Consider the following 14,697-nt stretch of genomic DNA (forward strand, 5'->3'; position numbering starts at 1 on the left):
GGCAACTTGGTAAGACTCTGTCTCAAAATTAATAAATAAAATGGAGGTTGGGGTGTTGCTAAGGGGTAGAGTACTCATTTAGCATGTATGAAGCCCTGGGTTCAACCCTGATATTGCAAAAGAAAAAGCAAAATAAATTATTCATCAATTGAGGCTAAAAATGTTATGTAAATAGTTATAAGAAAAACATGGTATTTGTGGTCTCAAAGAATTACTCCACAGTTGGCTTATTTTCTCCACAAGGAATGAGGAACCTTGACCATGGAGGAATCTGGCTGACCTTAAATTGACCAAATGGTCAAGCTTCACGTCCTCACTCTTGGGGCAATTCGATGCCATGGATCTCCTGATAGCCTGTCACCCACATCATCTCACTGCTGTAAACATTCTGCCAGAGCATCCCAACTGTAGGACATCTGAAACAGGCCCAGGCTCTTAAAAAATGCCAGTGCAAAAAAAAAAAAAAAAAAAAAAAAGTAGTGTCGTGAAAACTGAAATAAACCCACCAATGGTGACAGGCAACATAGGCTGCTCAGTGAAGTTCCAAGGTTGCTCGAAACAGACGGACAGTCCTGCAGATGTGAGCAGCATCCCTGGGACTTTCCCATTTTCTCTCATGCACAAGAGGGTGTCTGTGTCACTTAACAGGTGACCCGCAGGTGTCATCTTTGTGAGGACACTCACATAGAGGTGTTACAAGTACAGCAAAGACTGACGACTGCCAACCAGACTTCCATGTGCACCTGACTCCTGCCAGGAGTCTATGGACTCGCGGAGGCAGCCAGGCAGTTGGACATGTGGTGTGAGCACAACTAGGCAGCTGAGCTAGGGTGAGCAGAGGCCCAGACTGACATTTAGAATTTAGTTAAGCCCAGGGTATGGAGCACATGTGTGTAAGTGCTGAGGCCAAGCCCAGTCCATGCCTAAAAAGTCATGGGCTAGTAAGTTAAAAAGAAGATATTAAGGGAAGAGAAGGGAAGGGAGGAGAGTACTTAATAGGTTGGTATTGTATATATGTAAGTAGAATGATTGAGATGGGGAGGGAATATGATGGAGAAAGGAATTTCTTTTATTGTTTGTTTGTTTTTCGAGGCAGGGTTTCACTCTAGCCCAGGGTGACCTGGAATTCACTATGGAATCTCAGGGTGGCCTCGAACTCACAGTGATCCTTCTACCTCTGCCTCCCGAGTGCTGGGATTAAAGGCATGCGCCACCAAACCCGGCTTGAGAATGGAATTTCAAAGGGGAAAGCGGGGCGGGGGGGAGGGAGGGTATTACCATGGGATTTTTTTTTATAATCATGGAAAATGTTAATAAAAAATGAGAAAAAAAAGTCATGGAAGATTGCTCTTGCCAGATTGGAGCAGGCACTTTGCAGCCTGAATGGGTGTGAGGCCAGCTGCCATTTTTGATCTGGCAGCTGGAGGCTGCAGTGGGTCCCTTGTAAGCCCCTTGCTCAGCATGGGGCTTGGCCGGGTCCTCCAGGGGCCTTGGGGCCCAAATGAGGACTATGCCCACTCAGTGGTTCTGGGGTGTGTGCTAGTATCGCCACTACTTTGGATTAAGGGATCACAGCGCCCCAAGGACCACACTCATTTCCCTCTCCTTTCAGTCGCAAGAGAGGGCCAAGTGCCCCAAAAGCTTGTCCATTAGTTTTATGGTTATATAGTAACCACAGGGTAGAGGAGAAGGTCGGAGAGGTAGGACCCTGTGCGTTGACAGCAGCGCTGGAAGCCCGCGTGCGTGGTGAATCCCGTGTCTACTGGCTATGCTGGGACAGGGAGCTGCAGGGCAACAGGCTAGCCGCATGGCTTTCCTGGAGGAAATGTCCCGAGCTTGGACCGTAAGCTCCAGCCGTCGAGGCACGGGACGTGTAGGCAGCACGCCTGGCCAAAGTCTGTCCGTACCGGGAGAGCCCTCGGGTCCGCGCCGTCGCGACCGGGAGCGCCTGGCAAGACTCGCGCCGTGGGCCGCCAAGGGACGCGCAGGGGGCGTGGCGCCGCGCAGGGGGCGTGGCCCGGAAGCGCCGCGGCCCCGCCCCCGAGGCCCGGTGGCTGTGCGTCCGGGCTGTTGCTGATAAAGTTGTTTGAAGGCGAGCCGGCCGCAGGTCACGTGAGCGGAAGATGGCGGCCCCGGCGGGCGGCGGGGGCTCCGCGGTATCGGTGCTGGCCCCGAACGGGCGGCGCCATACCGTGAAGGTGACGCCGAGCACCGTCCTATTGCAGGTTCAGCCGCTGGCCCCGGGGAGGAAGGGCAGGCGGGAGGGCGAGGGCAGCCGCGCTAGGCCCGCCTCTGCGGTGGCTTCGGGGCGGGACCGGGAGCCGGTGGGCGGGGCTTGGCCCAGCCAATGAACGTGTCCCGAGGGGCGGCGGCCCTCCCCATCCTGTGGTCGCCGCGGTCGGCTCCCGCGGGGGTGGGCGTGGCTCTCGGGGGCGAGGCTCAGGATCTGGGGACCCCAAGACTGTGAGGTCTCTCATGAGTCCCCGAATTTCCAGCTAGGCCTAGCCGCGGTGGGCTCTGAGAAGAGTGGTGGCCCTTGCTGCCCGGCGTGGGCCCATACCGCGGACTCTAGACCTGCCGGCCTCTGCCCGGAAGCGAGTTTTGCTAAGTCACTGCGCTTCTGACGGTAGCCGCTGTGACCTCCAACGAATTATATACTTCAGTGATTATTAAGCCCCGGCTGCTGGGGACAGTGAGGATGCAAAAGCGCACAAAGCCCATGTCTGTAGCAGGAGCGCACAAGTGTGGAAAGGGGACATAGAGTTCAGAATGGGGCTCTGGCAGAGCCCACCCAGTCCCTGGACCCCCTAGAAGGACCCATTTGGGCTGTTTCCGAGCTTGGTTCATGCGTAAAGGTCCGGTCACTGGAGGCGGTGCACAGAGGCAGCCAGGCCACAGAGTGTACAGGGCCACTATGTAGCCTCCTCTGAAGGCAGGTTTGATGCAGAGAGCAGAACTGAAGTTCGAACGTTATTCCCTGGGTGTATGATAGGACATCTGTGGCAGGAAGCCTTCTAAAACGGGGGCACAGGACCAGGCATGGACAGGTTGTGACCACCATTGGAGGAATAAGGCAGGTGGAAGAAGAGCACCCCAAGTAGGAAGAGGGGTAAAGTGGGCAGTATTTTGCAAGTACCATTTGCTTGCACCTGTTGAGAGGGCTGCGGGTTGCGTACTCTTGTACTAGGTTTTGTCCGGGCAGCCAGTGGCTGGCCTTTGTGCTTGTCAGAAAAGTGCCCTGACCCATACAGGGTTCACTGTCCCTTCATCCTCCAGGTCCTGGAGGACACGTGCCGGCGGCAGGACTTCAACCCCAGTGAATACGATCTGAAGTGAGTTTGTTGGGGCCCGGCCGTGGGGTTCTCATTGTCTGTGCTTCCATTCTTCTCACACATGCTGTTTGGCTTGGACAAGCTTCCTTCCCCAAGTAGCTCAAACAACAGAGGTGTGTTGGAGGCATGGGGAGGGCTGTTCTATAGATGTCCTAGGGAAGCCTCCACACTTCTGCCTGGGTTGTGTTGGGAGGCGTTCTTCAGCTTGTGGCCACATCACTCCAGTCTCTGCTTTCATCTTCACATGGCTTTCTTGGTGTGCTATGAGGACACTAGTCATTGAATTTAGGGCCCATGGGTTAGTCCAGGGTGGTCTCATTCAACATCCTTTACTTAGATCTATAAAGACCTATATATTAAATAAAGTCATGTTCACAAGTTCTGGGGGGCTAGGATAGTGAGATAGATAGATAGATAGATAGATAGATAGATAGATAGATAGATAGATACATACATACATACATACATACATACATACATACATACATACCTGTAATTTTTCTGGAGCTGCTGCTCAACCTCACAGGAGGTTTTAGTACATTTGGTTGTTTAAGTTTCTGGTGGGGCTCTTATTAGGGCAAAGAGCTAGTCATGGAGAAAAGGTTAGAAACTCATAAACTAAGTGCTGCCCTTCTTGTCCCTGGAGTCTCTGAGTGTCTCTCTGTGGGGATTCTGATTTCCAGAGCAGGCTTCCATCTGGTCTTCAAGGTTTGAGGGCACAGGAAGGTCAGACCCTGGCACTATAGGTGTGTGGATTTCTATCCCATGGAGAGCCTTTCACTTTAAAAGATCTGTTTCTATACTGTTGTCCTAACACTGGAGGTCTAGGATTAGGAGCCGTCTCTCCTGGTCTGTCTACACTGCCTTATGGGCCTTCTCATTTTTGTTTTTTCAAGGTAGGGTCTCACTCAGCCCAGGCTGAGTTCACTGTGTAGTCTCAGGCTGGCCTTGAATTCACTGCTATCCTCCTACCTCTGCCTCCAGAGTGCTGGGATTAAAGGTGGGCACCACCATGCCCAGTGCCTTATGGGTGTTCTAGGGAGAAGTTTCCCAGGGCATTCCAGTCTCCATTCTCCATTCTGGCCTTCCACATCACTTGCTGTGAAGACTGGGCCATCTCAAGCATCCTGTCTTAAAGCTCTGTGCCTTAAACCGGCATAGTGATACATTCCTTTAATCCCAGTCCTTGGGAGGCAGAGGTAGGAGGATCACCATGAGTTTAAGGCCACCCTGGGACTACATAGTGAATTCCAGGTTAACCTGGGCTACAGCAAGATCCTACCTCAAAACACAAAAACAGCTCTGGGCCTTCTCTGTCCATTAACCTGCCTGTGGTCCATATGATGATGTCTGGTTGGAGCAATGACTATGATTTGAGTCAGCTCCTCTGTAACTCTGTATTACCTTTTCCCATGCCTTCTTTCCAACCGCTAACTGTGTAATTTGTTTAAAATGTGCTGCCTCTGTCCTGGTGGGTGCCCCAGCAGAGCCTGTCCCCTCCAGTTCTTTGTTTTCCTTGGACTAGCTTGCACTAGCATCTTTTCTGGCATTTTGCAGTTTTATACCTTGGGTTGAAGAGTGATATCAACAATGCCTCTTTCTCATTTCTTCCCAGCACATTTGGGCTTTATAAACTGGTCACTGCCCAGAAAACCATTGCTTCCAAAATGTCTTATATCTGCATAGTCAGGCTGGTATTAAAATTTCAAACAGAATTTTCTACCTAGTTCTGTAGTTTCCCTCTGAATATTCACTAAAATAGAAATCAAAAAATCAACTTTAGAGTTGGGCATGGTGGCACATGCCTTTAATCCCAGCACTCAGGAGGCAGTGGGAGGAGGATCGCTGTGAGTTTGAGGACATCCTGAGATTACTTAGTGAATTCCTGGTCAGCCTGGGCCAGAGTGAGACCCTACCTCGAAAAAAAAAAATTGACTTTAGAGCTGGGCATGGTGGCACATGCCTTTAATCCCAGCACTCAGGAGGCAGGGGTAGGAGGATCACTGTGAGTTCAAGGCCACCTTGAGACTACATAGTGAATTCCAGGTCAGCTTGGGCTAGAGTGAGACCCTACCTCAAAAACCCAATAAATAAATAACTAAGATCAAAATCTTTACTTCTGAGCCCTTTTTGTGCCTCTTGTATCTCCCAAGGGTATGCAGCTTCCAGTTTTGTATTGCTGGCTGTCTCTCTTTGTTTTTTGAGGTAGGGTGGTGCTTTTGCCCAAGCTGACCTGGAACTTACTCTGTAGTCCCAGGCTGGCTTGTAACTTGGGGATTCTCATACTTCAAGGTATGAGAATCCTGAATGCTGAGATTAAAGGTATTCATTATTACACTCAGCTTTTTAATTCATTGTTATTTATTTTTAATTTTTGTTTATTTATTTAGAGGGAAAGGGGGGAGAGAGAATGGGTGCATAGGGCCTCTAGCCACTGAGTCTTAACTGCTATGACATCTCTTCAACCCAGCTTTTTTTTGTTTTGTTTTGTTTTTCAAGGTAGGGTCTTGCTCTAGCCCAGGCTGACCTGGAATTCACTATGTAGTCTCAGGGTGGCCTCAAACTCATGGCAATCCTCCTACCTCTGCCTTCTGAGTACCGGGATTAAAGGTGTGCGCCACCACGCCTGGCTTGCCCTCTCTTGTTTGCCAGTGCATATGCTAAACTAGCTGTCCCACAAGCTTCTGGGGATTATCCTTTCTGTCCCTTTCACTGAGGAATGCTAGGGTTGTAGATGTACGCTACTGTGTCCAGCTTAATGTGGGTTCTGAGGATCTACTCTTCATGCTTGTGTGGCAATCGCTGTACCCACTGAATCACCCCTTAGCCTTGCATATTTACCTTTATTTTACTTACTTTTATTTATTATATATTTTTTGTTTTACAAGGTAGGGTCTCATTCTAGCCCAGGCTGACCTGGAATTCACTGTATAGTCTCTGGGTGGCCTTGAACTCATGGCGTTCCTCCTACCTCTGTTTCCTGGGTGCTGGGATTAAAGGCATGCACCACCACACCCGGCGTGACCTTTGTTTTAAAATAATATTTCAGGGCTGGAGTGAATCATTTATGGGTTAAGGTGCTTGCTTGCAAAGCTAAAGGACTCAGGTTCGATTCCCCAGGACCCACATAAGCCAGATGCACAAGGTAGTGGCACATGCATCTGGAGATCATTTGCAGTGGCTGGAGCACCCATTCTCCTTCTCTCTCTCAAATAAGAGAAAAATATTTTTATATTTTATTTATTTGAAAGAGAAGAAGAGAGTCAGATAGAGAGAATGGGTGCACCAGGGCCTCTAGCCACTGTAAATGAACTGCAGACCTTGTGCATCTGGTTTATGTGGCTATTGGGGAATCAAACCTTGGTCCTTAGGCTTTGCAGGCAAGTGTCTTAGCCACTAAGCCATCTTTCAAGCATCCCCCCCCCTTTTTTCTTTTTCTTTTTCTTTTTTTTTCTTGGTTTTCCGAGATAGGGTCTCACTGTAGCCCAGGCTGATCTGGAATTCACTCTGTAGTCTCAGGGTGGCCTTGAACTCTCAGTGATCCTCCTACCTCTGCTTCTCGAGTGCTGGGATTAAAGGCATGCGCCACCACGCCTGGTTAAGCATCCCCCTTTTTTGTTCTTACTTTTAAAAAAAATTTATTTTGACTTTTTTGTTTTTTTGAGGTAGGGCCTCACTGTAGGGTGACTTGGAATTCACTATGTAGTTTCAGGGTGGTCTTGAGCTCATGGCGATCCTCCTTACCTTTGCCTCCCAAGTGCTGGGATTAAAGGTGTGTGCCACCATGCCTGGCTTTGCTTTTTTTTTTTTTTTTTCAAGGTAGGGTCTCACTCTGGTTCAGGCTGACCTGGAATTAACTATGTAGTCTCAGGGTGACCTTGAACTCATGGAGATCCTCCTACCTCTGCTTCCTGAGTGCTGGGATTAAAGGCATGCACCACCATGCCCAGTGGCCTTGCTTTTTTTGTTTTGTTTTATTTTATTTTGCTTTTGAGGTAGGGCTTCACTCTAGCCTAGGCTGACTTGAAATTCACTATGTAGTTTCAGGTGGCCTTGAACTCATGCAGTCCTCCTACCTCTGCCTCCTGAGTGCTGGGATCAAAGGTGTGTCACCATGCCTGGCTCACTTTTTGTTTTTGTACTGGCCTTTATTGGTTTGGAGATACTGAGTTCTTTTTAGGCCCTCCTACATAGCTGACTTCTCAAGACACAAGCAGAGAGGTGATAGCAGATGGGGATTTTTGTCTGGCCTTGGCCTGAGCTTGCTGTGAGGATGTTGGATTGGTCATAGGGCTGACTGTTCCAAGATCTTCCATCTGTGATTGCTTCATGTCCCTTGAGAGGATGGCAGGAGACAGGAGTGATGGGAAGGGGTTCATTTTTTTTTTTAATTATTTATTTATTTATTTGAGAGCAACAGACACAGAGAGAAAGACAGATAGAGGGAGAGAGAGAATGGGCGTGCCAGGGCTTCCAGCCTCTGCAAACGAACTCCAGACGCGTGCGCCCCCTTGTGCATCTGGCTAACGTGGGACCTGGGGAACCGAGCCTCGAACCGGGGTCCTTAGGCTTCACAGGCAAGCGCTTAACCGCTAAGCCATCTCTCCAGCCCAGGGAAGGGGTTCTTGAATGGACTGGTACTTACCATCTAAACCAGGGCCCTCCCGGCATCTGGCGTATCTGAGGGTAGTCTTCTCGTGTCTTGAGCAGGTTTACATCTGAGGGTCAGCTCTCAGGCCTGCCTCTGTTGCAGGCTGTGTGTGTAGTTGCCTCTTGTACCACCCAGAGGCTCACAGAGTTTTCCTGCTCCTACACCTGCCAGCCCTGCATCTCTCCTTCCTGAAATCCTCTAGGTTGGAGACTTGTCCCTTGTCTCTACAGGATGTAACTTTTTGGCCTTTCAACTGAAGAACAGTGGGTGGGGAAGTGGCCTGGCTATGGCTGGAGTAAGTTGGGTCTGTAGGGCAGCATTTGACTGTCTGTCCTGCAGGTTTCAGAGGTCTGTGCTTGACCTCTCTCTCCAGTGGAGATTTGCCAACCTGCCCAACAATGCCAAACTGGAGATGGTGCCTGCATCCCGGAGTCGTGAGGGACCTGCGAACATGGTAGGTGGCCAGGTGTGAGGCCCAGCAAGCCTGCGTCTCTGCCTCTGCTGTGCTGTGAGTGTATAAGACATTCCTGCAGTGGGCTGTGTAGGAGGCCATGGGCCTGAGAAGGACTGGGGAAAGCTTTGTGAGTCCTGGCCTCCATTCTGCCTTTCTGGGTTAGGACAGAGCAGTGTTTCCTACTTTGATAACTGAGGACTGAAAATGAAATTTCCCTCCTTTTGAAATTTTATTTATTTATTTGAGAGAGCAAGAGAGAAAGAGGCAGAGAGAATGGGCATGCCTGGGCCTCTAACCACTGAAAACAAACTCCAGATGCAAGTGCCACCTTGTGCATCTGGCTTACATGGGTCCTGGGGAATCAAACCAAGGTCCTTTGGCTTTGCAGGCAAACACCTTAGCCACTAAGCTATCTCTCCAGCCCAGAAAATTTCCCTCTTTAATGTGGGAAGGTGTGTGTGTGTTTTGCCACATCCATCCACATTTATCAGCAGCATTCCACTACCAGCCTGATGTTTCTGGTCACAGACCTGGAAGAGCCCTGTGAACCAGGCTGCAGCTTTCCTGATTCTCAGCTAACCTCTCCTGGAGGCTTTGCCAGGCTTGCTGCACCTCAGCTGCAGTTTTAAACTTATTTGCTAACTGACTTATTGGAGAAAGAGAGAGAGGCAGATAGCAAGTGAGAATGGGCATGTCTATAGCCACTGCAAACGAACTCCAGATACCTACACCCCCTTGTGCATCTGGCTTACATGGATACTGGAGATCTTGGTTCTTAGGCTTTGCAGGCAAGCACCTTAGCCACTAAGCCATCTCTCTAACCCCTCAGCTGCAGTTTTGACTGTGCTATGACTTCTCCCCAGGTCAACTAGACCTTCTAGAGGCTGTTGGGGATGGAAGCAGAAGCCACAGCTTTAACCGCCCTCATTGTGTGCTGCTGGGGTCTGTGCTTACTCTTGCCTGTTCTTCTTTTTCTTCTTCTTCTTCTTCTTTTTTTTTTTTTTTTTGTTATTTTGAGGTAGGGTTTTATTGTAGCCCAGGCCGGCCTGGAATTCACTATGTAGTCTCAGGGTGGCGTCGAACTCACAGCGATCCTACCTCTGCCTCCTGTGGGCTGGGATTAAAAGCGTGTGTCACCACTCCCGGCTTTAGGTGTTCTTCCTACATTATTGGAAAACACTTGTGTTGTTACCCAGGCTGGCCTCAGATCTGTGATCCTCAGGGGTGCTGGGCTTACTGGGGATACCCCACAATGCCCAGCTTGGAAGATGCTTTTCATTCTTGTTAGGAAGCTTGACCCTAGACCATTAGTGGTCACAACTGGCCTACACTGAGCCAAGAATCAGGCAGGTTGGGCCATGGTCTTTTTATATTACTTAAAAACATGAGGGCCGGGTGTGGTGGCACATTAATCCCAGCCCTCAGGAGGCAGAGACAGAAGGATTGCGGTGAGTTCAAGGCCACCCTGAGACTACATAGAGAATTCCAGGTCAACTTGGGCTATAGTGAGGCTCTACCTCGAATGACCCCTTCCTCCAAAAAAAAAAAAAAAAAAAAAAGGGCTGGAGAGATGGCTTAGCAGGTAACAAACACGCTTGCCTGAAAAGCCAATAGACTCAGGTTCAATAACTAGGACCCACGTAAGCCAGGTGTACAAGGTGGCTTATGCATCTGGAGTTTGCAGCAGCTGAAGGCCCTAACGTGCACATTCTTTCTCTCTCTGCACCTCTCTCTCTCAGATAAATAAAAAATATTTAAAAATGTATGCCAGGTGTGGTGGTGCTCCCCTTTAGTCCCAGCACTTAGGAGGCAGAGGTAGGATTGCTGTGAGTTTGAAGCCAGCCTGAGACTTCATAGTGAATCCCATGTCAGCCTGGACTAGAGCAAGACCTACCTCAAGAAAAACAAACAAACAAACAAACAAAAAAACCCAAGCCTGGCATAGTAGCTCATGCCTTTAATTCCAGCACTCGGGAAGCAGAGGTAGGAGGATTTGCCATGAGTTCAAGGCCACCCTGAGACTACATAGGGAGTTAATGTCAGCCTGGACCAGAGTGAGACAGTACCTCAAAAAAAAAAAAAAAAAGATCAGAACACACTAGGTGTCATCTGTTACTGTATGACAACCCCAAATTTGGCAATTTCTCATCAGACTTTCACATCTCATGGGTGCTGTGGGCTGCATGTGGTGCCAGTCACGGGGGGGGGGGGAGGAGTTGCAGGTTGCATTTCCATGATGGCCACCCACATATCATCACCTACTCAGAAGTGCTCTTGCACATGATGGTGATGCTGGGGAGGGGCCTGAGACTGACTAGGGTCTCATGGGATTGCAGTTTTCTTTGTAGTCAGGTCTCTGTTCTACCTCCCCAGGTTCGCATTGCTTTGCAGCTGGATGATGGCTCCCGGTTGCAGGGTACTTTCTGTTCCCGCCAGACCCTCTGGGAGCTTCTCAACCATTTTGCACAGACCAGGTAAGCATGGGTGGGCAGGTCCCTTGTTCTTTCCTGCCCCCTCCTGGCAGAAGATTGAAACCCACACTGTACTTGGGGCCAGAGTCCTGCCCCTTGGCACTTGTAGTCCTGTCTGAGAGATGGGTACCCAGAGGGTGTGGGCAGCCAGCTGCTCATCATATTATGCTTCCCAGCCCAGTGGCTCAACCTTCCTCTCCAAGAAGAGGAAGGGCATATTTCCATCTTTGTGGGGCCTGAAAGCCTCCATTGCTAGTGAACAATGAAGAGGAAATAAGATATGGGATGTACCTTCCTACGCTGCATGGGATCTGGGTTTTGGGGCCCTTAAACAAAACAGGCAAAAGGCCACATGCTGACCCCTCCTCTAACAGCCTGGAGTGTGACACTACCTGGTGCACATGAAAATGGTATCTCTTTAAGTTTTCTTTGTAGCTTGGAAGTCTGTCTACTTATAAAAAAATTGTTTCTGTTTTTATTTATTTATTAGAAGGGAGGGGAGAGAGAGAAAAAGAGAATGGGCTCAGCAGGGCCTCTAGCCACTGCAAATGAACTCCATATGCATGCACCACCATATGCATCTGGCACGCATGAATTCTGAGGAATTGAACTAAGGTCCTTTGGCTTTGCAGGCAAGCACCTTGACTGCTAAGCTATCTCTCCAGCCTCATCTGTCTACTTTTTTTAGATCCAAGATTTTATTGTAATGGGGGAGAGGGAGAAAAGGGAAGAGAAAGGAGGGGAGAGAAAGAAAGGGTAAGAATGAGAGAGAGAGAAAGGAAAGAAAGAAAGGGGGATAGATACAACATACGCATAACAGGGAAAGAGAGGGAAGGAGGGATACAGAAGGAAAAGAAGGGAGAAATGGGAGGTGTACCCACCTGGAGCAAGAGAAACAAAATAGCAAAGTTTGTCTTCTTGTGATGACCAGGCACGCAGAGTGGAAGGAGCAGAAGGTGTGGGCTGTTTGACTGTAATTGCATTGCTTGCCTTTTCTGGGTGGCCCCATCTGTACTGTGAGTGGTGTGTAGATGAAGTCAGCCTGTAGGTCTTAAGCACTGAGAACATGGCCTGCCATAGTGCTTTGTACATGTAGAAAGGTGATGCTGAGCACAATACTTGTGGTGCCTCCATAGGTGGGGAGTACCTTGCTGTAGCAAGCCTACTCTGAGCTGTCTTGAGCAATGATGATGCAGTGTGTGCAGGTTGGGGTTTCAGAGACCCTGTGAGCAGTCACAGTGGCTGTGGGATCAAAGCCAGGTCTGAAGTAGATTAAGAATGAGCAGAGGTTGGTGCTGGAGTGATGTGTTGATTCAGTAGGTGAAGGTGTTTGTTTACAAAGAACTTGATGGCCCAGGTTCAGTTCCCCAGTGCTCGGTCAGATGTACAAAATAGTATATATATTTGGAGTTCATGTTTGCAGCAGCATGAGGCCCTGGTGTACCCTTCCTTCCTTCCTTCCTTCCTTTCTTTTTTTCTTTCCCTCTCTTCTTCCCTCCCTCTCTCCCCCCCCCTCAAATAAATAATATTTAAAGGAAAATGAGCAGAGGCCAAGTGTGAGCAGTCATCTGATTGATAGGCCAGGGAGAGATGAAAGCTGAGGTGGGTAGGAACTGTAGTGCTTTTCACTGTCCTCAGAATGCTGGTGAAGTCACTGATGCACACTTGCAGGCTGTGGATGTTCCTCAGTGGCTCAGTGGTGGAACACTAGCTAAACATGTGCAAGGCTCTGAGTTGGATATCTAGCACTCCACCAAAAAGTATTTTTACATGGGTGGTTTGAGGATGGGACCTGGTGTGTCAGGCTGTACAAGCAGATGCCTTTAACCTTTGAGCCATCTTCCTAGTGCCTCCTCCACTCGAAGTGCATTATTTTTTCCAGATGTGTTGACTTGTGCATGTAATCCAGGAGGGCAGAGCAGTAGGATTGTGAGTTTGAGGCCAGTTTAAGCTGCATAGCAATTTCCAGGCCAGTCTGGGCTATGTGACAAGACTTTGTCTCCAAGAAAAGAAAGGAATGGCCTGGGGAGATGGCTCAGAGTGTGAGAGCGCTTGGCACTGTGTGCCTGATGGCCTGCACTTGGGTAAAGCCACACACAGGAGTGAGGATCCTGGTGCGCCTACTGTGAGGTGGGAGGTGGAGGACAGGAGAATCCTGGAAGCTGGTCACCCAGCTAATCTGGCATACGCAACAGTGAATAAAGAGACCCTGACTCAAACAAGGTGGATTGTATTGACTAATATCCTGAGTTGTCCTCTAATCTCCACATGTGTGCTGTATTTGGCACACACGTGTGAACAAACACACACACACACACACTTGCACCAGTGGGTGTATCTTGCCTGGCCAGCCAGTTGTAGATCATGTAGAGTCCACAGCTGAATTTTATGGTTTGTTTTTTTTTTTAATTTTTATTTATTTATTTATTTGAGAGTGACAGACACAGAGAGAAGGACAGATAGAGGGAGAGAGAGAGAATGGGCGCGCCAGGGCTTCCAGCCTCTGCAAACGAACTCCAGACGCGTGCGCCCCCTTGTGCATCTGGCTAACGTGGGACCTGGGGAACTGAGCCTCGAACCGGGGTCCTTAGGCTTCACAAGCAAGCGTTTAACCGCTAAGCCATCTCTCCAGCACTTATGTTTATTTTTTAAAATTATTCTTATTTATTTGAGAGAAAGAAAGAGAGAATGGGTATACCAGGGTCTCTAGCTGCTGCAAATGAACACCACCTTGTGCATCTGGCTTACATAGGTTAGGTCCTGCAAAATTGAATCTGCACCCTTTGGCTTTGTAGGCAAGTGCCTCCACTGAGCCATCTCTCCAGCCCTGACTTTTAATTTTTAGACAAAGTCTCACTGAGTTGCTGAGTCTGGTCATAAACTCACTCTATAGTCCAGGCTGCCCTTGAACTCATGGTGATCCTCCTACCTGAGTGATGGAATTATAGGAGAGCAACCACACCCACCTTTGTCTTGTTTTCCTGGGTGACTGTGTCATAAGCCCCTTTTTAAAGGTGCTCAGGTCCCTTCCTGGTGCGTTGTCTTCTGTGTGTACCTGAGCAGTGTGCTGGTGCTGGCGGGCGCTGTCTTCTGCACGTACCTGAGCAGTGTGCCGGTGCTGGCGGGCGCTGTCTTCTGCGTGTACCTGAGCAGTGTGCTGGTGCTGGCGGGCGCTGTCTTCTGCGTGTACCTGAGCAGTGTGCTGGTGCTGGCAGGCGCTGTCTTCTGCGTGTACCTGAGCAGAGTGCTGGTGCTGGCGGGCGCTGTCTTCTGCGTGTACCTGAGCAGTGTGCTGGGGCTGGCGGGCGCTGTCTTCTGCGTGTACCTGAGCAGTGTGCTGGTGCTGGCGGGCGCTGTCTTCTGCGTGTACCTGAGCAGTGTGCTGGTGCTGGCGGGCGCTGTCTTCTGCGTGTACCTGAGCAGTGTGCTGGTGCTGGCGGGCGCTGTCTTCTGCGTGTACCTGAGCAGTGTGCTGGTGCTGGCGGGTGCTGTCATCTGCGTGTACCTGAGCAGTGTGCTGGTGCTGGCGGGCGCTGTCTTCTGCGTGTACCTGAGCAGTGTGCTGGTGCTGGCGGGCGCTGTCATCTGCGTGTACCTGAGCAGAGTGCTGGTGCTGGCGGGCGTTGTCTTCTGCATGTACCTGAGCAGTGTGCTGGTGCTGGCCGGCGCTGTCTTCTGCGTGTACCTGAGCAGTGTGCTGGTGCTGGCGGGCGCTGTCTTCTGTGTGTACCTGAGCAGTGTGCTGGTGCTGGCGGGCGCTGTGTTCTGTGTGTACCTGAGCAGAGTGCT

The 14,697-nt window shown here is 49.9% G+C and overlaps 1 protein-coding gene across 4 annotated transcripts in view; it reads left to right on the forward strand.

Moving 5' to 3' along the window:
• Positions 1-2,097: 2,097 nt before the first annotated feature.
• The window catches only part of Aspscr1 (ASPSCR1 tether for SLC2A4, UBX domain containing), a 50,803-nt gene continuing 38,203 nt past the window's right edge, over positions 2,098-14,697 (forward strand). For 2 of the 4 annotated variants that reach the window (XM_004655048.2, XM_045159444.1), the window contains exons 1-4: positions 2,098-2,225; positions 3,277-3,332; positions 8,323-8,437; positions 10,811-10,911. In XM_004655048.2, coding sequence (XP_004655105.1) covers positions 2,124-2,225; positions 3,277-3,332; positions 8,323-8,437; positions 10,811-10,911 — 374 coding nt within the window. In that variant the 5' untranslated portion in view covers positions 2,098-2,123. Of the gene's footprint in view, positions 2,226-2,440; positions 2,627-3,006; positions 3,074-3,276; positions 3,333-8,322; positions 8,438-10,810; positions 10,912-14,697 lie in introns of those variants that run through there. The other 2 variants (XM_045159445.1, XM_045159447.1) reach the window with 2 other exon arrangements.

This window comes from Jaculus jaculus, chromosome 9, assembly GCF_020740685.1.
Source record: "Jaculus jaculus isolate mJacJac1 chromosome 9, mJacJac1.mat.Y.cur, whole genome shotgun sequence".
Classification (NCBI taxonomy): domain Eukaryota; kingdom Metazoa; phylum Chordata; class Mammalia; order Rodentia; family Dipodidae; genus Jaculus; species Jaculus jaculus.